We start from the raw sequence: 24,306 nt of genomic DNA on the forward strand, positions 1-24,306 counted from the left end.
CATGTAAGGATGTGAGAGTTGGATGAAGAGGAAAGCTGACAAAAGGTGGATCAATTAACTGGAGATGTGATTCAGGAGAAGAGTACTGATGATACTGACAAATGGGTCCTAGAATGGATCAGGCCTGAACTTTCAGAGGGAGCCAAGATTTCCAAATTGAGACTGTCATACTTCAGACATATCATGAGAAGGAATAACTCAGTAGAAAAGGCAAAAATGCTAGGAAAGGTGGAGGGCAGTAAAAAGAAAGGGTGTCCACATATCAGATGGATAGACTCAAAGAAGCCACAGTCCTGGGCCTGCAGGACCTGTGTAGAGCAGATAAGGACAGAGGTGTCTCTATCAGTCAAAGTCTACTTGGGGGCAATTGGAAACAATTTTTTGTAATACATTACTTCCAACCTCTGTTGTGTCAGCCCTCCTTATCCATGGATTCTGCATCCACAGATCCAATCCATTCAATCCACTGCTTGAAAATATATATATATTTTAAAAAATCCAAAAAGCAAACCTTGATTTTGCCATTTTATATAAGGGACACCATTTTACTATCCCATAGTATATAATGGGACCTGATTTTTGTATCCATGGGGTGTTCTGGAAGCAAACCCTAGCAGATATCTAGGACCCATTGTATTTTTAAAACCATTCTGCATATTAATATAAAAACTTCAGTTTATATGCATAGATGTACAGGCATATGTAGAACACATTGCTCTAGTTTAAATAGTAATATAGTACATTGCAAGCAACCCAGCTGGAGATGTCCAGATCCCTGTCTCCCTTCTTATGGTTTTGTTTTTTATCTTTGAAAGGCTCTCTGCTCTGAGAGGAGCTTAAATAGATTTAGAGAATACCTTCAAAGGGATCATTGTCCTTTGCAAAGTAGTGTGAGGTGACCCAGTAACCTTCTGTGAGAGTGTGGCATATCCACATAGGTAATGTCAAATAAATAAACAAAAAATAAGTATGGTTCTGAGACTAGGCAGCAGTTAGAATAAACAGAGTGGTTTTAAAATTAAGACATAATAAGAGTTTTGGGGAAAATGCTAGGCAGTCAAACATTATCTTGGCATGCCCTGCTTTCAGAAAGGATTAGGGGAAAAAAGTCTCAGGAATTGTTAATTTCAGAATGGAGTATCTTTTTAATGGAATACTGTGTAGTTGTTGTCATTTATATTTTAAAAGGCAAGTTTCTAGTCCTTTCCACTACAAAGTTAATCTTACATCTGAAGGGTAGTGATGTCTGGTGATGTTTCTGAAGCCATGGATGTGGTCTATATTTTTTGGTTGTCTGGTGGGGAGGCTTTGGTGCCTTCATCTCACTTTGGGCCCATTCAGACTACCATTTAACCCGGTTGAGGATTCGAAATTTGCATGTGAAGTTCATATTGGGCCCAATTCTTTCACAATCCATGTCGAGGCTTGCACAAGGAAATGCCCCTTACCCTGAGGTATCCAGAATCAGGCTAAAATCTGTCTTTTCTGAAAAGACCCGGGTTCCGCAAAATATGAACTTGCCCTCAATCATGATCAGGGCAAATTCAGGGAGGGATTAGGGTCGGAGGGCAGGCAGAGGTCAGAGCATTCCCTCCCCTCATCCGAGGGGAGGGGGAGGAAGAGGAAGAGGAGGAAAGAGCCGAAAGACAGGAGGCTGAGAGGAGGCAAAAGGGGAAATCAGGGTGACTTTTGGGCTGCAAAGGGCTGTAAGAGGGAGGGCAGGGGGGAGTGGAGAAAGTGATGGAGGAGGAGGAGGAGGAGGAGGAGGGAGGAGCTGTGGGAAGAAGGGAGCCATGGAGGGCATTCTCTAACGGAGCAGGAGGAGGAGGATGAAGGAGCCAGGGCAGCTTGGGAGGGGAGGGGAGGGTCGGAAGGAAAGAGGAGGAGGAGGAATGCCAAGGGAAATTGGGCTGCGGGGCCAAGCCGGAGGAGGGATGTAGGGAAATCAGGCTGTAAAATCAGGCTTTTATTTTTGACAATTTATGCGCATGATTTTTTGGGTGACATATCTGTGTGCTTGCTTGTGCTTTATTTCCTCTTGCTCCTGGATTATTATTATTATTATTATTATTATTATTATTATTATTATTATTGTATGAGGATGCTACAGTCAGAATGCCTGCGCTGCATTTCCCTTTTATTCCCAATTGATTCCATGGGTCAGTTGGAACTGACAGGTGACTCTCTCTCAGCCTCAGTGGAAGGCAATGGCAAAGCTCCTTTAGCAGGAGGAAAAGGGTCAGGTCAGGTCAGGTCAAAGGCAGGGCACAAACGGAGCTCCCATCAGGCACCTTCCCCCCCCTTTTTTATTTTTTAAAATTATTTTTGACAAAATATGCACATGCTTTTTTTTCTTGAGGCAGATATATAGATAGATAGAACATGGCTAGCTGCTTGTTCACTTTCCCTTCTATTTGCTGGCTTCCAGCAAAGGGGAAATGTTGCAAATGGGCTAGACTTTTTTCCTTTGCGAATCAATCCTACAATTCGAATGTTACATTTGTTGCTCTTGTAAATTAGGCAACTGGCAAAATGATACATGCTTTTGCTACTGTCTCTTCAGGGCTAGCCCTGAGTTGCTTTTAAAAGCAAAAAAGAATGCATGGCAATCGCATCCTTTTCTGGCATTTCCGAGGTGAGGAAATTATTATTATTATTATTATTATTATTATTACTACTACTACTACCTGTGTATGAGGTATTCTGGGGTGGCAAGGAGTGGGGGATACAGGATGCATTAGCTTGCATTTTGGGGTTGAAAATGGGGCCAAGGGCAGATCATAACCTGCACTGACCCAAATGCCCACAACACACACACACACACACAAGAGATTTTAAATTTTGACAAAATCTGCGCACCTTGGGGCATTTTGTGCATGGCTCTTTAAAAAAAAGGAGGGGGGAAGCACACTTCCGATGTCCCTGCAAATGTCACCTATGATGATCGCTTGATTGACAGCAGGTGCCTTCAAGTTAAACCCGATAAGGCATTCGGGTTAAAATGCCCCTCAAATCTAGTGGGCACTTGCTAATGGAGAGATTTGGGGGAGGGGCATCCGGATCTACCCAGTTCCACCCACGTTAAATGGGCCAGTGGGAATGGAGCCTTTGTTTCTTTCCTCACAGCTGGTGGAAATGGAGTAAATTTTGCAAAATCTATGTGCCTTGTGCATTGCACAATCTAGCTTTTCTAGAGAAGAATTTCAGTTACCTTGGCTCAGATTATTTTTTCAAGAAAAAAAGAGAATATGCACCCAGCTGGGAAAAATTATAGGACTCCTCCCTGTCTCTCTCTCTCTCTCTCTTTTTTGGTCCAAACCATGAAACTACTCTGGAACTAGATCTCTGTGGGAAGTGAAAGGTTTTTTAAAAAAAATTATTATTATCTTTATCAACAGTTTTGGGACTAAAGCCGCAAAAAAGACCTTGCTGGTTTTCATCATTTGATGGTTTTGTAAAATCAAACAACCCTACCAGTAATGTTTAGACTAGGGAAGCAGGACTGTTATCGAAGCAATCTAAATCCCCTTCGTCAACTTCTTTCATCATTTGTTTGCTCCTGCTTTTAATTGCTGGGCACTTTCTGTGAGAAAACTGGGCTAGGCAGCTGACTGGTCTAGCCTGTTAGTAATGGATTCCAGTGATCATCAGGGCTTTGCTGGAATGAAGAGAATCAGCGCTGGTTGGAGAGGCAGGAAACCATATCAGCTCACTACACTGAGCAATCCTGTCCATCATTGGTTGGAAGTAGAAATATAGGAGGAAGCCTTTACATTAGCTTGTTATTTTGTCACTTTAATTATTTTAGAACAGTTAATAATGCCAATTATTAAAATAATGATAACATTGGAAAAAACCAATAACATGAAAAAAGCAATGAAGGAAGATAATCATGAAAATGCTCAGGTGTGGCAAAAATGCCAAACATGGGGGCTGCTGCCACACTGAAGAATTAATGCAGTTTGGCACTGCATTAACTGCCATAGCTGCATCCTGTGGTATACTAGGATTTGTAGTTTGTGGTGACACCAGAGCCCTTTGACAGAGACGGCTAAATACCACACAAAACTACAAATCCCAGAATTCCATAGCATTGAGCCATGGCAGTTGAAGTGGTGTCAAACTGCATTAATTCTGCAGTGTAGATGCACCCTGGGATCCTGCTTGATGGGAGATAATTCCACATGATAGATGATCCACTAGAGAAAGCTTTGCTTTGTACTGCAGCCACATGAATTTCACTAGTCCCAGGGGTGGGAGATCTTTGGCCTTACAGATATTTTGGACCATAGCCTGCTTATTCCTTGCCATTAGCCACACTACTATGGTTTTGGGGAGCTGAAATTTAAATTCCAACGTGGAGGGGGGCAGAAAGAGTTCTCTTCCTCTGATTTAGCCTATATTCCAAGAGTAAGTAGACTTCAGATTTGTAAGAACTACTTTTCTTTTCAATTAGCACTTTGAGATCCATAAACCAGAACCTGTTACCAAAGATAATTAAAACATTCTGAGTTCTTTTAAAAACCAGAACTTAATGAAACCCTGTTCTTCCACACACAAATCCATGCTTGGTAACCTAAGTATCATAAGTCAACAGGGAACTTGAAGGAACACACACACACACACCTACAGCCATGCTGTATACAGCCATGTTGTAGAATCAATATGTAGAGAGATCCTGTAGCAGCTTTGACACTAACTGAAAGAAAGAAGTTGGCAGCATGAGCTTTCATAGACTTAAGTCTACTTATTTAGATGCATAACTAAATGCATCTGAGAAAGTCTATAAAAACTCATGCTGCTAACTTCTTTCTTTCAGTTAGTCTCAAAGGAGCTACAAGATCTCTCTACATACATAAACACAGAGTTTGGCAGGACAGGGGGCAGGAGAGGAGGTTCATTGTATTGCTGCTATTGTTAAACATTTGGAAGCCATAAATCACCATAAGGTTTATTAATACAGCCATATCTACCTTCTTCCAATCCTTAGTCTGTTTGGATTATTAGATGACCTGCTGTGTCTTGGAAATAAGTTTTTCCATCACTTGATATTTTTATAGTGAAGATACCAGAGACTAAGCTTGGGACCTTCTCCATGCAATTCATGCATTCTCTTACTGACCACTCCATCATTATGTTCCATAATTTCTTGATTTGAAATATGCTGGATGTATTGCATGATATATGATTGGGCATTATTACCAGAGCTTGGGAAAGTTCTTTTTTTGAACTACAGTTCCATGCCTCCTGGGGAATTCTAGGAGCTGCAATCCAAAAGAGTAAATTCCTGTTACTAGCTCTAGGAAACTAGAGTCTGAGAAAATAAGCAAGAGAGATTAAATTCTTTCTGTATCACATTTGTTCCACATGGTAGATGCTCTGCTGTTTCCACGGATTCATTATCCATGGATTCAGTCATCCACAGCTTGAAAATATTCAATAACAAATATAAATTCCAAAAAGTAAATCTTGAGTTTTTTGTGGGGTTTTGGGACTATATGGCCATGTTCTAGAAAAGTTTCTTCCTGATGTTTCGCCAGCATCTGTGGCTGGCATCTTCAGCGAATGAAGAGAAAACTCTTCTAGAACATGGCCACATAGCACGAAAACCCCACAAAAAACTATAGATGCCGGCCCTGAAAGCCTTCGAATCAACAGTAAATCTTGATTTTGCCATTTTGTATAAGGGACACCATTTTACAATGCCTTTTTATTTAATTGGACTAGAGTATTCACATATTTTGGTTTCCATGGGGGGTCCTGGAACCAAATGCCATTTTTCCTTGTCCTCCTTGTTCACTTCATTCTTCTTGTTCCATTTTGCATTTTGAATTTAACTCATCCCCCTCCTGCTCACATATACCAGCTTTTTGCTTCTCTGCTCCATCTAATTTAGTACATATCTCGGTTTAAAATTTAGTACATGCCTCAGTTTTAAAAGTGGATGCATCCGTAAGCATTACCTCTTGAATAGAAAATATAGTACTAAAGGCAGAAATAACATGGAATGAATAGGGATAGGTTCCTGCACTACAAGGAAGAAGAGCAGTTCAGCATGTTTCAGCACAGTTTTTCTTCAAAAGTAACATTATACACATATAAAAGGAACAACTAGGTCAGGTAAGCCTTGCAGAAGTAAATATAAACATTTTGACCCTTCTAAAGACTGCTTGAAAGTTTCTTGAAAAATGCATCCAGGGATGGCTTCTTTCACCAGTCTCTTATTTTTCATATGGTTTCTGTGTATGGCCATACTTATACATCTCTGATTTTTAACATGCTGGAGGGAGTTTCAGAGGAAGGCATATCCACTCTTCCCTTTTCTCTGTTTTGCTGTTCACATGTTTATTAAGGGATCCTGTTGGCAGCTGCTGTTTATCTTGTCTGTTGTAGGCAGGCACACATGGCTGCAGTAAAATCAGACAGTGCAGAATCCCATTCTTTCCCAGCTCAGACTTTTTGTATGGTTTACTGTACCTGACACTAAAAGTCTGTTTTTCTGCAGCCCTCCTTCACTATCTACCCAGTGCTGATAATGCTGAAAAAAATTTCCAGCTAAACAGAGGATGAGGAAGAAAAGGTGGGAGCTGAACAGATGTAAAAACACTTTGTTAAGTGAGTTATGCCTCTATATATGGGAGACAACATGGTTTGAGCATTGGACTATGACTGTGGGTTCGCATTGTCATTCAGCCATAGAAAGTCACTGAGTGACCTTAGGCAAGTGACACTCTCTGAGCTTCAGAGGAAAGCAAGGACAAATCCCCTCTGAAAGTAATCTTGCCAAGAAAACCTGGAGATAGGTCACCTTAAGCCAGAAATTATTTAAAGGCACACAACAATGGCATGCTTGTATATACCCTTGGTGTAGTTTCTGATATAGGAAAGTTGTATGATTGTTAGCTGACTGATTTGTATTAAGATAGCACAAGCCCTATCTGAGTCCAGTGGCTCAGTTAAGTAGCTGCTACATGATCTCCTGGATTCATTATGGAACCTGGAGTGAATAACTTGGTCCCAATAGAAAGACTCTGCTTTATCTATAATCTTGACTCATGACTCCATGGCAGAAGGTTGCCTTGAAGCAACAGACCAGCCTGCTCAGCTTGACACAGAAACAATTAGAATTTTCCCTGTTTGTTTGGTTTCCTTGGTTATGGCACTGCCCAGCTCAGTAATCACATTTTCCTTATACTAGTTTCATTACTGAGTGGGAGGTGGTGAGGTGCTTTTGATGCCTAGAGGGCATTGTATTGTTTGTGGTCCAGGGGCTACTCTGTCTTGTTCCTCATTCTCCTCTGTTGCTTTGATCATTGCCTGGGGATTCACCTCCACTTCTGTCCCCATCCTATTCATTACAAACTGGGCTTGCTGTGCTTCCTGATGAAAACAGGTACTTTTCCATATTATGGCAATCTTGCAGTTCTGCCTTGTGGAAGGAATTAAAAGAATGCTTTAGAAAAGCAGGCAGAAACTTGGTTATCTATTTGCTTGTTCAAATGAGTGGACGGACTGTAGGACTTGAGGCAAATATGAACGGATTATTTTTCATTAAAAACCTAGGAAACAAGCAGACATGCCAGTCTTTCTATTTTCTCCTAGGTATCCAAGGGTGGATCTCCATTTCCTTTGAAACTAAGTTGCTTAGTTTATTAATTATTTATTATAGTCAATTCCCAGAACTTACATTGGTGGCAATAAGTTGTCTCTGGTGCTATGTCATAGTGAAAAGCTTTTCGGCACAGCTCAAGCTCCTGTGTAAGCTCAATTTGCTTACGGAGGAGATGACTCTTTGTTTTGATCAAGCAGTTTCATTCAGCATCTTAAGCCAAGCAGAACCTGAGTTGCTAGTTCCAAGCAGAACTCCTTAGAATAAATATCTCAGCAATGCTGCAAATTAATTAACAGAAACTTTGCTGAAGCAGAACGGAGATCAAAGGACTTGGAAAGAGATCTCACCAGATATCTGGCAACACTTAACTCTTCTGCTCAGCCTTGAAGCATGGCATGATTAAATGTTTTAATATTTCTTTACTTGTCTCTTTTTGGCATGCACTTCAGCATTGGAATGCAAATATTAAAATATCTACTACCGTTGTTTGTTTTTAGTTTCATGGGTTGGTCAATAGAGGTAGAAGGTGAGGCACTCATATTATGAGGGAGGAGATTAAATTTCTCTCACCTCTGGTAGGAAGGAGGTGCACTGTGCCAGCGGCATGACAGGGAGATGAGGGTGAATCTTATTGTCTGTTGGTTCACAGGATGGCTTAGATGAGTGGACAACTGCAGCAAAACTCAGTTTCCACTGCCGCACACTCATAGCAGGCCACACCACTGCATTTTGGACACACACCCCCTCAACAACAACAAAAAAAACCCTGATGAAAATTACAGTCAGAGGTCATTCTCAGCAACTACACCAAGGGTATATATAAGCATGCTATTTCTGGGTTCATCCAGGCAATCTTTGAGGCTTTGAAGTAGAGTATGAAAAATATTTCTCATTTCTGGAGCCTTCTTAAATCAGTGACAGATCCTTTTCTGCTGATTAATCAACACTCCCCCCATCATCACCACCACAAATTTGGGTTTTTGGGAGCTTTGAGGGATCAGATGGCTAAGGGCCACAAAAGTGTGTTGCAAGCTACATCCAGCCTATATGCCATACTTTTCCTAGCCATCATCAGAGTGCCTCTAACACTGCTATAATCTTCTGTCTGCTCTATATGCTGCTTATACTATTTGTTCAAGAATGGAGGGTATCATTCTATTACATCTGTACCCGAGTAATCTTGTTCTGGATATGGACAATATGGATAGCTGCTGTCTGGACAAGCTATCATTGCTGCTTTGAAGAAACAATGGCATGATGAGGAAATCCTTGGATGCTTTCAGGAGGGCAGTTAAGACGGATCTCTTCCGGCAAGCTTACTGACCTGACCTAGTATAAAAAATATAATTCCACTTTTGACCAAGATTGTATATCTCTATTCCTCCCTTGCTTTATGACAGAACTTGTTTTAAAGAAATTATTTGTAAATTGTTATTGTATTTTACTGTTGTGAATTGTATATTTTATCGGCTTGTAATCCAGCCTCGATCCATCTGGGAGAGGTGGGAAAATATAAATAAAATTTCTCTTTTTATTTTATTATGATACTTCCTTACAGATGGGAGAAAGCAATAGCATTTACATTTCTATACCACTTCATAGTGAACTCAGGACTCTCTAGGTGGTTTACAATCTGTAAGCCAATTCACCCCAACAAGCTGGGTACTCATTTTACTGACCTATGAAAGGATGGAAGTCTGACTCAACCTGGATCCCTCTGGGACTGAACTCAAAATGCTGTGGTTGCAGTACTGGCATTTAACCTCATTTAACCCCAAACATTTTTTAAAATCTATTAAAAGCACAACATAACAAAAAAGAAAAAAAGCACAACACATCACATTAAAAAACAATAACCACCTGCCACATGAGACAAGAGCTAAAGGTCTGTCTAAATAAAAAAGTATTTCTCTGCTGGCTGAAAGAGCAGTGAAGGGGACAATTGAATCTCCTGTGGGAAGGATTTCCATAACCTAGGAGTAGTAGTAGTAGTAGTAATAATAATAATAATAATTTATTTATATCCCACTCCTCTATGTAACGCAATCGGGGTGGCTTACAACATTAAAATTGTACATTCCCAAGACCATCCATTCCTACCTCCCTTAAAACACAATTAAACAATATCAGAATTATAACTTACTTAATATTTTTTATCATAACAAAAGAAAACAGTGGTTGTTGTGAGGTCAAATCCAAGCTGGAATCCCTAGTTCAATGGCCAGGGATTTACTCAGGAGTAGCCACCAAGAAGGCTCTTTTCCATGTCCTTACCAGATGTGCCTTACCAAACATCCCTTTGAGAGAGAAAGCCCTCTCTCAATGATCTCAATGAGTTGTGCCAACTCATATAAGGAGATACAATCTTTCAGAGAAGCTGAAAAGATGCTGATTCTGATTTCCTCTGTTCTCTGCCTAAACTTTTCTTTTCTCTGGTTCCTTTTGTAGCCGACATGGAAAATGGGCAGCGGGGACTCGATGCAGAGCAGCTGCAGCAACAACAGCTCAAACTACGTGAGAGGCAGAGATTCTTTGAGGAGGTTTTCCAGCATGATGTTGATTTCTTCTTCCCAGTATCCCATCTGCAGATAGAACACAGGAGACGTAAGTGATGCTAAAGGTACTATAGACCAAAGTGTATAAAGGTTACTCTTTTTTTGGACTACAGTCAGTTCTCTGTATCCATGGATTCTTTATCCACAGATTCAACCATCTACTGGTTGAAAATATTTTTTTTTTAAAAAAAAAATTAATTCCAAAAAGAAAACCTTGATTTTGCTTTTTAATATAAGGGACATCATTTCACTACACCACTGTATTTAATGGGACTTTAGCATCCACAGATTTTGTTATCCACGGAGGGTTCTGGAACCAAGCCCCAGCAGATATCAAGATCCCATTGTACAAGTTTCAGAACTCATTACCCAGCATACCTGTTGACAGATTCTGGGAGTTGTAATAAAAAAAAGTAACTGTCTCAGGCTCTGAAATACACAGTGCATGAGACTATGGGAAAGTTTTGTTCCACTTGCATGGCGGTTCTGTATTACTTTTGCATGCTTTTGAGGTTTTGTTTGTTTAGGAAATAGACACATGATAATCCAATTCTAGATTGGCAAGGGTAAATATTTATCACATGGACATCTGGTGTTGTATATTCTAGTAGGTAATGAATATTCATCTTGCTGCATGGCATCTGATGGTTTTCCTGTCTTTGCCAGCTCCCTTGGGCAGCATTTCCTCCATGGAGGTGAATGTGGACATGCTGGAACAGATGGACATGATGGACCTCTCAGACCAAGACACTGTGGATGTGTTCCTTAGCTGTGGGACAGAGGACAACAACAATGTACCCACTCTTTTGCCAGGTATGAGCAATTCCCATATCCATTCCCATCAGCTTCTAGATACATCCAGATCTTTGTGGGACTTTTTGCAGTACAGCTCTATATGAAAGAAAAGAGCTAGAAATCCCAACCAGGACTTGGCTAGACAGAAACTGAACACCTTTACTACTAGAATTACTGCCTAATGCCACCTTTAATTTCTATGCTTGTGATAGATCCTACCTGCATTCAGATTTTCTTCTCCAGCAATGAGCAAAGGCTAGAAACACAGGTAACCAAAATGTGCCTAATTTTAGATTATGACTGATGTGTTGCATGGATCAGATCCTCAAGTCTGTGGCACTGGTCTTTCTTCCATTTGTGTGACAGAGAAAAACAAAACCCCATGAAGAGCTTTATGTCTGGAACTGATGCTTGTATCTATGTATTGTACCTATGTATTTTCATCTGCACAAAAGACTATTTTGCTTGACAGCAAACAATGAATGCTCTATTCTGCTTTGTAGTGAAATGCTATGGCACAAAAAGAGTCAGAATTGATATTTCAAGTGAGATTGTTGTTGCCTCTTAGATGGATGCATAATGTAGGCAGAATAATCCTCGCTTGCAAGGCATATTATCAAATGACCAAGCAGAAGACAGAAGCCTTTATGAGTTGCATGTTAAAATGAAATCAATTGATTGGCTTTTGATATATAAGTTCTCATGTCTGGCTGAGAAATCCAAATGCCTGAAATCAATTACTTTAAACCCAGAAGCCATCACATGTCACTGTGTTAATTTAAAAACCAGCACATGATCAACTCACACTCTGCTACTAGTATATAGCAATGGCACTTTCCCCTCCCTTTTCCTGTTGTTTTATCTCCATGCCTCACTTTATTTGGCTTGGATCACTTTGTGTTGCCTATCACTAGTCCTGTTCTCCCCAGTCCTTTTTTCCCTTTTCCAAAACCTTTCCATCCTAAGTTTGTTAAAAGTAACTCTTGTTCATTTCTGATGCTCTCCACACTGATTTGAACATATCTGAACAAGAACTGATGACAGACTAAGCACCAAATGTGATTGACTATTTCATCAGTGGATTATTCTGGTTGTTTATTCCAAACTTGGGTGTTGCAGATATTCCCATGGATCATTTTGGTTAATTAATTAATTAATTAATTAAAAAGTAACATTTCAGGGCTATAGCTGCCAGAATGTCCAAGCCAGAATGGCCACATTATGGGTGGGGGATTATAGTGTTTTGCGTGTCAGGTCTGCTTGTTCTTATGTACTTGAGCAGTGGGGAGCTATGTGTTAATGAATGGGTTTAAGGAACCATCACTTATAATCTTCTGAGCAAGTGAAAATGCCAGACTGGATGCAGTGGCCAGCAAAGAAAGGGAAGCACGGTTCCCATGCCACTGGCTCACCATTTGGTCTCTTAACAAAACATATTAATATTCTGAACAGTGGTGCAGTGGTATATTTTGAAGTGCAAGCACTCACCATGAAATTCTACATTGTCATAATGAAAGAAGAATCCAAAAATGAAAGATGTTTTCATCCATACCTTCAGACTAGTTCTTGTACTATTTCATCTTCACCATGAACAGGTATTTTGTAAGCCTAATGGATCTTAGATGTACATTCAAGACCAAGCCACTGCCAAGATACATTACATTATAACAGTGATAGGTCACAATAGTGTATTGTTGGGGCAAATTCCATCTTCCTTTCATCACTACCCCCATTTAACACGAGGATTGCAACCAAGTTCAGAGGGAACATAAAAGCCTGAAGGGAGAGATTTTTAATTATTATACAGTACTTATATTTATTTATATCCTGCGTTTTCCCCAAGTTTAGAACTTAAAGTGCCATGCAACAATTAGATAGCTAAAAAATCACCTCATTATAAATAAAGTTTAATAATAATAATAATACAAAAATTTAAAATGTAATTAATAAACTTAAAACTGAGCATAAGCATTACAATTAAAACCAAACATAAGCATTAAGAAGAAAACAACAAATAGAAAGTAGAGTACATTATGGAAGGCCCTTTCCCCTTCAACAATCTGCCAGAATAAGTCTTTACCTGACACAGAAATAATAAGTCTTCACCTGCCACCTGCCCCCTCTCCAAACTGAATCCAGCCAAATCCCCCCTCTCTTTCTTCCTCCTCATCACATTGGGTTTGGGACTTTAACCTGAAGACCTCATGAAATTAGCACTAGGGCCACAGGTTGCCCATCTCTGGTGCACTGGGACCTCCTCTTGTCCCAGTATTTAATAGGTTTGCCATGGTCTCTGTGACTCAAATATGCCTGTGCAGTGCATCTTTAGAATCTTCTACAATAGCTAGGAAAGCTTTTTTGTGGAATATGCGCTACACAGATGCAGGATAACCCAATGGTGTGCGTTCAAAGATGACCAGTCAAAGAACTACGGTGAACAGGTATGCAACCTGCCCTTCCCTTCTTTGGAACCAGGAGTCTAGTTGCAGGGAACTGTAAGTGATGTTTCTTGCAACTTAGGCAGGAGGGGCACCATGACTGTTTCTGGAAAGGAGAGGAAATGCATTACCCACGTTTTAAAGAAAACACAGATTTGCATGTGCTAGTTTGCATGCCTGTGAAGAAATGCAACATATCTCACCATAGCAGAGCCCTGTGTGCCTTCTCAGTCTGATGTGCTAAGTGTGAATGGACAAATGCAAAGCTCTGTTTATCCTTCTTATAATGGAAATCACATGGAGTTTGCTGCCTAGCAACTATAAGCTTATTACTAGACAGTGCTAGACAGTGATGCTTTCTTGTTACCTCCCCTTCTCCTCTCGAATAAACAGTGATGTAGAACATGGGGTGTTATTTTTATGAAGTTGTACATTAGTACTATCTGTTACTTTTTAATGAAGTAATGTGTTGCTAACACATATCTTTTCCATTTTTTACATAAATATATGTTTTTAAAATAGAAAATTGGAATTCCCTCCCAAGTTTTTGAAGGAATGTGTTAATGTTACTTTTTACACCTAAAATGGAAATAGAAAAGAAATAAAAATGCTATATATTATTACATTTTAGGTATGTATGTATGTACTGAATTTATATCCTGCCTTTTCCCCAAAATGGGATTCAAGGTGGCTTTGGTTGTTGTTGTTGTGTGCCTTCAAGTCAACTCTGACTTATAGCTACCCTATCATTTTTAGAGTCTTTTTTGGCAAGATTTATTCAGAGGAGGTTTCGGATTGCCTTCCCAGTCTGAAAGAATGTGACTTGCACTAAGTAGCGGATTGAACCCTCATCGTCTTTTTCTTACTCTTCTCCCATAGTGCATTGTGTATAAATTTGTTAGTTGTAACACCTCCCTTCTAAACTCTAGAAATATATAGGACTTTCAGAAAAGAAGCAGCAATTAACATTGATAGTGAGCATGGTGTAAGAGCTAGAGTGCTGGACTGAAACACTAGAGACTGCAGGTTTTAGCTTCTACATATCTATTAAATTCAGTGAAAAACCTTACTTAGGCCAACTACTCAGATGATGTTGTTGTCAGGATGAAGTGGGGAAGGACAGCTAAGTAGAATGCCTGGTGCTCATTGAAGGGGGCTTATAAATGTAACACATGAAATTAAAATAATTGTTGTAACAAAAAAGAGGAACAAAGAGTAGCCCTTCTGAGCCTCTCCTGGCCAGTGGTGAGTCCCCAGTTACCTGGCTACTGGTGATGGGCTTATAGCAAACAGTGTTCACTAGATTTCTCTTGTCTAACATTTTTGTGCCACTAATAATGCCAGGAAAACCCCATGATATGTTGTTGTTGTTGTTGTTGTTTATATAGCGCTGTAGATTTGCACAGCGCTGTACATAATTACAATAAATATATAAGAGTAAACCTGCCTATGGCGTACAATCTAAGAAATATTAGGATAATAAGTTCGCCTTAGAGTTGCCATAAGTCAGAAACTACTTGAGGGCACCCAACACACACATACATTACCAGATATTAGCTAGTGATAATGCTTAATTCCTGTGCCATGAAGAGTATAATCACCTTATGTCATACCAAACAAGCTCTAGTGTTTGGTACAAAAACAGGTGTTAGGTTATTCTGTTCAATCATATCAGCAAGGTACTGGATTTTGTCTCCCTTTCCCTGAATTTACTAGTCTGTAAATATCAACTCTGTTTACTTCAAATCAAACTTATTCTTCAACAAGGAGAGACTCAGGTCATGTCTTCCATCACTTTGTGAACTCAGTTAATGTTACTGCATGGATACGAATATCACTGCACAATGTTGGGCCAAACTGGGAGGAAAAGGCTGGAAATTCCACCCACTGAGTTAAAGGCACCACCTTTCGCACCACCCCAACCAAGAGAAAGGATGTTTGATCCCATAAAAAGAAAGCATTAAAATAACAATGAAATGCAAAGAAACAAAAGTACCATTCCATCATCTAGCCAGTGCTTATTATTTTGGACACATAAGTTGATACCTTATCACTGGACATCCAGCATTACTACATGAATGTTTTGAATCTGTGCATGCTCTAAGATGTGCAAAAAGAGATATATGTAAGAACTTAAAACTTCATCCCCACTATGGTCATTCTTATTCTGGGAGGCTTGCTGCTGTGTCCAGGGAAAGGCCAACAGAAAAGCAAGAAAAGCCTGTTAGTGATTCAGGCTGAGTGTGATTCAAATGCTTTACCAGAAGAGCCTCCTGCATTCCAGTTAAATAGCCTCACTGATGAGCTCTCCAAGCTGCGTTATTCACAAGCCATGCACAAAAAGCACCCGTTGCCAAACATGGAGAAAGAATGCAAGGCACGTGGTTTGTATAATGATATGAGGCCAGGGTTTCAAAAAGGGCATCTTCTGGCCAAAGAGGCAACCTTGCTCTTGGTGGAAGGGTTACTGGGTCATTGACTCAACCTGCCCAATCTCAGTGGGTTACTGTGTCGCACAGGCAGTGCTTTCTGTTGCTAATGATTCATTAGCAGCCTGGATCATCAGCAACACAGGGGACAGTTATTACACAACATTTTGAGCTATATGCACCATATGGCACCTTGAGGTGGCATGTTCTGTGCCACGATAACATCAACACAACAGCTAAGAAGGAATATGTAAATTCAGTGAAATTTCATGTCTTCCATTGAACTTCATTCTCCTTTTCAAATGCAAATTTTCAAATATCTTTCTATTATTTTGGCAATGAGTGAAGTAAGAGAAGAAAAGAGTAGGGCTTTAGATTGTACATGGGTAAACAGGCTTGGAGCATAATAACTGTGGAGTGGGGATATCAAGGAGCTATGGAAACTATTGTAGAATCACTTCTGGATCACTGGGTATGCAAACATTGTAGTGTGCAAGATATCCTGCACATATTTGGATATTATACATCCATATCAGAAGGGCAGAAAATTGTTTTCTTTTCCTTCTTCTTGAGTTTGTCTTATACAGCTGAATTCTCTACACAGATGAGATTGTGTGGTATGCAGCAAACCCCACAGACAAGCAATATATGTGTATAGAGCAGCAGACCCCCCCCTTTCCTTCTGTGCCTGTAGCTATGCCAAGATAGTCATGTAATAATCCTGTTACTACTTCTGCCAGTTCCATACCTGTAAATTGCACAGTGCAAAATGAAGTCAACCTGCTGAGCAAGACACTCTTAGAAATTTGACATGTCCTAGTCACTGGGACAGATAAAAGGGAAAAAATCACTAAGTTCTGAGCAATGGGTGGGCATGGGGGTAGGAGAAAACACAGAGGCCCAGATAGGGCTGCTTCTCTAATTACAATTTTCTGTGTATATTCTCTGTATAAAGAAGCTCTGTGCAGTGCAACATCTGGAAAATATCTAAATATTTTTATAATATTTTAAATTAAGTCAGATATGGTCAAATAAAAAAGATACTACTATATATGACTCTTTTGATTAGACAAAGATTTATCCAGGCATCCATGTGAAAATGTGTTGCACCTCCATTTTATTCTTTGATGCTTAGATAGGTTCTCAAAATTTTGTACGGCAACTCCCATCTGCCTTAGCCAGCATAACCAATACTGGAAGAATGATGGAAGTTGCCATGCAGGATCATCCTTGAGGGCCACAAAGTGCTTACCCTCCTTTACATAGTGGCTTTAAGGAACAATAGTCTCAATACCTTTAATTGCACAACCTGTCTGATGTGTGCATCTGATCTTAGATGTGGATTACAGTTATCTGCGGGCTTGCCATCCATGGATTTGAGCATCCGTGGATTGCCCCACTACATTCACCCCAATGGCAGTGCATGTACATAGCTGTGTCACTACTGGGAACAATAGGACTTGAGGTCCCACATTTTTTATTATCTGTAGGGGAGTCTGGAATGGAATCCCTGCATATATGAACAGCTAACTGTACAATGCCTTCTAATATATTATTATGTGGGCATCACCCGAAGCAGCCTTCTCCAACTTGGTGCCTTCCAGATTTTTTTTTTAAACATCAACACCCAATAACACCTGGCAGCATGACTTGTGGTCAGGAAAGCTGGGGGTTGTAGTCCAAAACATATGGTGGAACCAGCTTGGCAAATGATGTCCTAGAATGGACTATGGAATTCTTCTGTGATTGAATTAAGCTTTAGAAAAACTTCCATGACCGAATCACATTTGAACTAAAATGTCAACACAGGTGTGGCTATTTCTGCTGTGTTTAAGATAGCTTTGCAAGGAATGTGCATGCAAAAAATAATGAGAAAGTACAGGGGTGGTGTGCATGTGGAATAGTACTACTTAGTGCTGCAGTAACAGTAAAAAAATGTTGGAACATTAGCATTTTTTATTAATAGCGTGATATATTTGTCGATTAACCACTTGCAGTTGCCAGCAGGGTCTAAGTACCATCGAAAAGCTGCAGCAGTGCTTACATTTCCTTCTGCAACATAATAGAAGGTGCAGGGATAGGACAGCCTAGCTTGGCTAACCAGTAGGTCATCAGAGCAGAAGGGGCAGCAAAGTGCTAGCATACTCATCAGATGTTTGTTCCCTTTCTTGCCTCTCTCCTTGGCCAGATTCCAACCATTACCAAGAAGAAATATCCCTGCAAGTGCCCAGTACTGGTGAGGTCAAATCCAGGATCTCGTCTACATCTTCAGCCTCTACAGACCTGAACAGCCTGGATACCAGTGAGGAAGGGGCTGAGACCCCCGTGGTACAATCAGATGAGGAAGAGCTACAGCAAGATGGCCCTGAAGAACAGGAGATCAAAAGCTAGCAGGGCAAAGGGGTGTTATTCTTTGGCCATGCTCTGCATCTACCCCATCACATGGACCCTGCCAGCATGAGAATGCTGAGTGAAAATGTCTGGCTGGCTCTTTGACTCCCACTGAGTAAACCCCACTGAAGCTCCCTCTATCCCAATGGTTCTAGCTGGGGAGGATTAGAAAGAAGCCTTTCCCTCTGCAGAATAGTCAGTGCATGGGGAAAGCAAGAAGCAAGGGGAGAACAGGGTGAAGTAAGGGGACTGCAAAAAATTATCTCGTGTGTACACACACAAATCTAACTCTCCAAGCTTTCATGGCTAACACCCCTGCTTCACTCACCCTGGTGGTTCAAGTTTGCTGTAGGCCCAGCTGCAGCTGTTTCATGCAAGATCTTCATGCAAACTTGCAGTCTCCTGAATCCCAAAACGCACACACACATACATACATACATGACAAATGTTTAACTGTAACATAATAGATAATTATATTCCTTTCCAAAACAAGCAACCGTGTTGCTGTGTTTTATTGAGAAAGAACCAATGAAGCCTTGGGGCTAGTAAGGATGAAGGCAAGATGGCTAAACTATATCACAGGCCTAGGAACTTGGGTTGGGGCAGTACTGGGAGTTGAGGGAAAGATTTTGGTTTACTTGCTCTTTCATCTGATTCTGCATTATCACATTGCAAGCATGCAGTACATGTCAGGAAGGTACAAAACCTAAGAATGGCTTGATGAAAAGAAAAATGGATTTCAGTCAAGTGGTGCCATAGTAACATGTCTTTTTGGAAGGGACTTGTATTGCTTCTGACTCACCAAGTTGAATGCAATCCATATCAACTATGCCTCCTATCATCTCTCATGAAAATCGTGTGGTATAGTAGTTAGAGAGCTGGATTGGAACTTAGTAGATCCAGGTATAAGTCTCCTCTGAGGTGAAATGCTTTGGGTGACTTTGAGCTAGTAGCTCTCTCCTGGTCTGATCTGTCTTACAGCATTGTTTTGATGAGGGGAGAAGAATAACTATGGATGTTCTCAGAAGAAACGTGGAATATCACTATAACAAAAAAAAAATCAATATTGCTGTTGTCATCGGATCACTGAATAGATGGATCATCAACCCCCTTATAAGCTCTACATAGCATGTGGATTGCATTCAGCTTGGTAGATCACAAAGTTTGTACAGGACTGACAGGTTAATATTTTAGTAAAAGAATACTGTAGCTTTATATTGCCATCTGACAAGTTTTTAGCTGCCCAAACACAAGTCCCTTTACTTATAGTGTAGTGGCCAAAAGTGTGGGATCAAGAGAATTTCTGGTGGAACTCACTTCTTTAGCATGAATTTATGGAGCAAGCTCCCACCTCTTCCCCTTAGCCTCCCTCTTCTACTGTCTGGCCACAGTAATACTGATCCATTTTACATGAATTTTGAAAGTATTTCTGAAACAATGTAAGTGAAGTTCTTTCAGCACTAATTGTAAACATTCTTACTTTCAAAGAGTTTTAAAATGTAAATGGTCAAATCTGATACTAATTCATGCAGAATGTTCATTAGGCACACATGAAGGGAAACATCATAAAGACATGGCAGTGTATGGAGGGGCTATAGCACTTTGGTAAAACAAATTGCATAACTTAAGGTACTATGTTCAATCAGCAGCAATGAGGATTTCCCAGATTCATTGCCAAACCAAGTAGTTTCTCTGTTTTTCTCACCATGCGGGGACTTGAAGATTTCTGCATTATAATATATGCCCCAGGATCTTTCTTGCCATCATGGAACATTGATGCCAATACTCAGATCCTCAAATGTCCATTTTCACCAAACAAGCAAAAGCACACCAACAAATAAAATCAAATCCAGGAAGGAAATGTGAGGAGGAGGAGTTGTGTGCCTTCAAGTTGCTTCGGTCCAAATTGTGAGTTTTCTTGGCAACATTTGTTTTGAGGAGGTTTGACATTGCCCTCCTCAGAGGCGGAGAGAGTATGATTTTCCCAAGGTCACCCAGTGGGTTCACATGGCTGAGCAGGGATTCAAATCTTGCTCTTCCAAAATTCTAGCCCAATACTCAAACCACACTAAACTATGATGGCTTGCATATGCGATGGAGACTATTAATCCAGGATTTGGGAGTCTGCAGCTCTCCAGGTGTTATTGGACTCTAACCCTCATTAGCCCCAGACAGCAGGGCCAGTGGTTGATGGGAGATGGAGAATTTTGTTATTCCTGTAATTGATTGGGTGTTTCCTGAAAGGCAGCTTCCAGCACTAACGGTAAAAATTATATTACACAGTTGTTCCAATTCCCCCTTCATTTTAACTAGTAAGAAAGAAAATGGAAGAAGTCGTAGGAAAACATGAGAGGTCCACAAATGGAAAATGTTGTTGTCTGGAACTCTGTTCTGGTAACATTCTATGAATGAGCATGGCAATCAAACAGTAAAATCTCCATCGGAAAGTCTGAATATCTAATTGCTTTTATCTGTTGATAACCTCACTGTGAAATTGCTGTGGATGAAATACTGCCACTTACCTGCAGCTGTAACATTTATTGATCACTCAAACATTGAAACATAGTCAAAGTGCCCCAAATTAACCCTCCTCTGAATGGCATCTGGGTTGGCAACACTACTCGTTACATGTATAATTTGTTACATGTACAATTTGGCATGATCCTAATTAGTACAGCTGGCCCTCCATATCCACAGATTCAACCATCCATGGCTTGAAAATATTACAAAAAGATTTAAATCCAAAAAGCAAACCTTGATCTTGCTATTTTATAGAAAGGACACAATTTCGCTAAACCATTGTATTTAATGGGACTTGAGCATCCATGGATTCTAATACTCACAGGGGGTCCTGGAACCAAATTGCAGTTGATACTAATGTCCCAATGTGCATGCAGCACCAACTCCAAAAGGCAAACCAAAGCCATGAACCTTAAAGTTAAGAAACTGCACCATAATTTAAGGTATTTAAAGCATAGATGGAAGCACCTAACCTATCCTAGAGAGAGATGATATAGGAACAGCATCTTTGCAATACTGTATCAAAATAATCATTAACAGCACTCAACAAAATCTACTTTGTTCATAATCAAGTCAGCTTTGAGACATGAAATTATGTCGGTTTATGGATATGTAACAGAGGGTGAGAGACACTGACTTTCTCCATCGTCTGTTATGATTCTAAGCTCAAGTCAGAGGCTGTTTTAACATGCACAAGTGTAAAATAGGGTAACTTCAAACACTACAAATTTATTAAGCAGAAAGCAAACTGTTTAGATCATGGCTAGGGGATGTATGGCCTTCCAGATGATGGATTACAATTTCCATCTAGTTCACAATAGCTAATTGTGAAGGAATGATGGGATGCAACCAAGACTTAGAGGACACATATTCCTCATGATGTAGATCATCATACATTTACTTTGCTGGGCTGGCCTGTGTTGGGAGCCATGACTGATTAAAATTTATGTGTGCATACAGGGGAAAACAGATGTAAACACAATTTTAATGCATGATACCAATGTAGTTTGTGTGCTTTCCCTCCCATACTGAAAAATTAGAACGTGGTAGCCCTGGGGCTACTTGAAAACCTCCATTTTGTTTCAACCAGGCAGGTGGCAACACTATTTCAAATGGAAAAAAAAAACTATTGTGACAGAAAGAGTGGAATAATCTCAAGAAAAATAAAATAAAATAAAAGGAACCAGGTTTATAAATAATTTTGGGCGGCCCTGTTCCTGGGAAGCTCCCTGGCATAGCCACTGACTCAACACATCAATCTGCCCTCTTGGGTCCCGGCTGCAAACTCTAGCATCAGTGCTTCCATCCAGGTGCAAATGAGTCATGCTCTTTCCCAGTCTGCTTGCAAACACAGCAATAGTAAATTGCTTTCCAGTGAAAGGTTGAACAGAAAAAGCAGGACTGAAAAAAAGGAAGTGACTCAGGGGACTAACAGGTGGGTGGGGAAGGAGTTCAGAGAGAGAAATTTGGCAGCCAGGGAGACAACCCACCCTAAACAATGAGGAAGCCAGTGGAAAAATACAAGTGCGAAAAGGATCAACTGCTGCACTGCAAAGAAAAGAAAACAGTCTGGATTTGCATCAGAGCTCTTATAACAGGAACTTCATTTAAGCATTTAGCCTGCTGTCCCCCGCCCCCCCACCCCCATAGGAAAGTAACAGGGCCTTGTAGAATCACAAAGACAAATACATTTATTTGTCAGGATGTAAACTTTCATGAGCTAGTGTCCACCTGTTCTGATGCATAAAATGCTATTCTCTGTTAGACAGCTCTATATAGTGCATGGTTAAAAAGTTGGGTCAAATGGCAGTGATGTACAGGAAAAAAATAAGTAACTGTTTGTAAGAGTAGTAATTGGCAATACCATTACACAAGTGCTGCTAAGAGATCCAGCATGGTGTAGTGGTTTGAACATTGGATTAGGACTCTGGAAACCAGGGTTCAAATTTGGGCTCAGCCACATAAACCCACTGAGTGACCTTGGGTCACATGCTCACTGCCTTAGGGTTGCCATGGGTCAGAAATGACTTGAAAGCACACAACAACAATGGCTGCTAAGAGCTAAGGTTGACTTGGTGCTAAATTAAAGTGGCCATATGCATGGGAGATGGATACCTGCTGAAATTCCTTCTTCCACATTACTATGAATGGTGCATCATTTTATGATCCCAAGGGATCTTTAGCCTAGCCCTTTGTTAGTGCTAGAATCTAGCACTAAAGCATCCCTGAGAGATAGTCATGTAACATCTGTTTTAAAATCCAACAAAGACCTCATTCCCACTACATTTTAAACTGGTTCGCAAATCGATTTGAAGCAGTTTAAATGACCCTGGTTCACACTTGAACCGAATCACTGAAGTGATTCGGGGAGGGAGGCCATGGGCTAGACCCATTTAACCTGCATCTTTTTGATGCTGATTTTTTCCGCATCTTTTTGGATAAATCGATTCTGCCCAAGTGTGAACCAGATGTGGATCGGAATTGATTTAAATTTGCCCTTTGGTCGGCTGGAGCGGGTCCATTTTGAATTGATTCATTCATCAATGTGAACCACAAATGGGTTATTTTATTTTACTTTGCAGCAAGAAAATGCAATGGGGCAAATCACACTCCGCTGCTGAACTGATCCATTGATTCGGATCGCAAAGTGATTTATTTGTAAGTGGGAATGTGGCCAACAAAGAGTCCACTATCTTTGGAGGTGGTCAGTTCTAATGTTACTATTACACTTACTATTAGGAAGTTTTTCCTTATGTTTATTTGGATTCCCCTTTCTTGAGAAGGAATCCTGTCCTCTTGTGCATCTGGTTATCAAAAGAGTAACAATTAACAATCAGATTAGTGCAGAAGAGAAATTTAAACTCTTCTATTCTTACCAGAGTCCTGAGAAAAATATTTACTGTAAAGGTGGTGAGTTCATTGGGAGAATATCCCATATACGGAAGAGAGTTTTTCATCAGAATTATCAGAGTGGAGGATTGCAGAGGAGGAAGAGAGAAGGCTAACAGGTTTTGGGGATGTGGTTGTAACTCAGTGATGGTGCTTTGCACGCAAAAGGATCTAAGTACAATCCCTGGCATTTTAAGGGGAAAAGTTTCCTGCTTGAAATCCTGGAGAGATACAGCTAGACAGTATAGACTAAGTATAACACCTTGTTGGCTGGCAACTTCCATCATCCCCTACCACTGACTGTACTGCCTATGGTTAATGAGGGTTGTGTACAACTAGTGTAACGGTTTTTAGAGCAGCCTGCACAAGTAGAATCAAAGTACTGCATTTTAACCTTCTAAAAGGATGAAAATTCATGATAGAAGTTATGCGTTATCATAATAACATCACTGGATATAAATGAGAGCACAGGGCAGGAAAATAAAAGTTGGCACAGCAAACAGAAGATCAATATAGATATCATTCTAAACATATGGTTGTTGCACACTACATACCACTTGGTAGAACCTATGCGTTTCCTGACATCATGATAGCCTGCATTCCCTTACACCATCAGAAGAGATGTAATGGAATGAAGGTGGGATGTATACAACACTGTAACATCAAGACATAGGTAA

At 40.3% G+C, this 24,306-nt stretch overlaps 1 protein-coding gene across 7 annotated transcripts in view; it reads left to right on the forward strand.

The window, feature by feature from the left end:
- Positions 1-20,670, forward strand: part of DBNDD2 (dysbindin domain containing 2) — a 34,018-nt gene extending 13,348 nt beyond the window's left edge. For 4 of the 7 annotated variants that reach the window (XM_089513954.1, XM_089513956.1, XM_089513955.1 and 1 more), the window contains 4 exons: positions 6,506-6,615; positions 10,061-10,216; positions 10,834-10,980; positions 18,018-20,670. In XM_089513954.1, the coding sequence (XP_089370080.1) occupies positions 6,567-6,615; positions 10,061-10,216; positions 10,834-10,980; positions 18,018-18,220 (555 nt within the window). In that variant the 5' untranslated portion in view covers positions 6,506-6,566 and the 3' untranslated portion in view covers positions 18,221-20,670. The remainder of the gene's footprint in view (positions 1-6,505; positions 6,616-10,060; positions 10,217-10,833; positions 10,981-18,017) is intronic. The other 3 variants (XM_089513960.1, XM_089513958.1, XM_089513959.1) reach the window with 1 other exon arrangement.
- Positions 20,671-24,306: the final 3,636 nt, after the last annotated feature.

The sequence above is a fragment of the Sceloporus occidentalis genome, unplaced genomic scaffold, assembly GCF_023333645.1.
Source record: "Sceloporus occidentalis isolate IW3139 unplaced genomic scaffold, rSceOcc1.0.p SCAF_3, whole genome shotgun sequence".
Classification (NCBI taxonomy): Eukaryota; Metazoa; Chordata; class Lepidosauria; order Squamata; family Phrynosomatidae; genus Sceloporus; species Sceloporus occidentalis.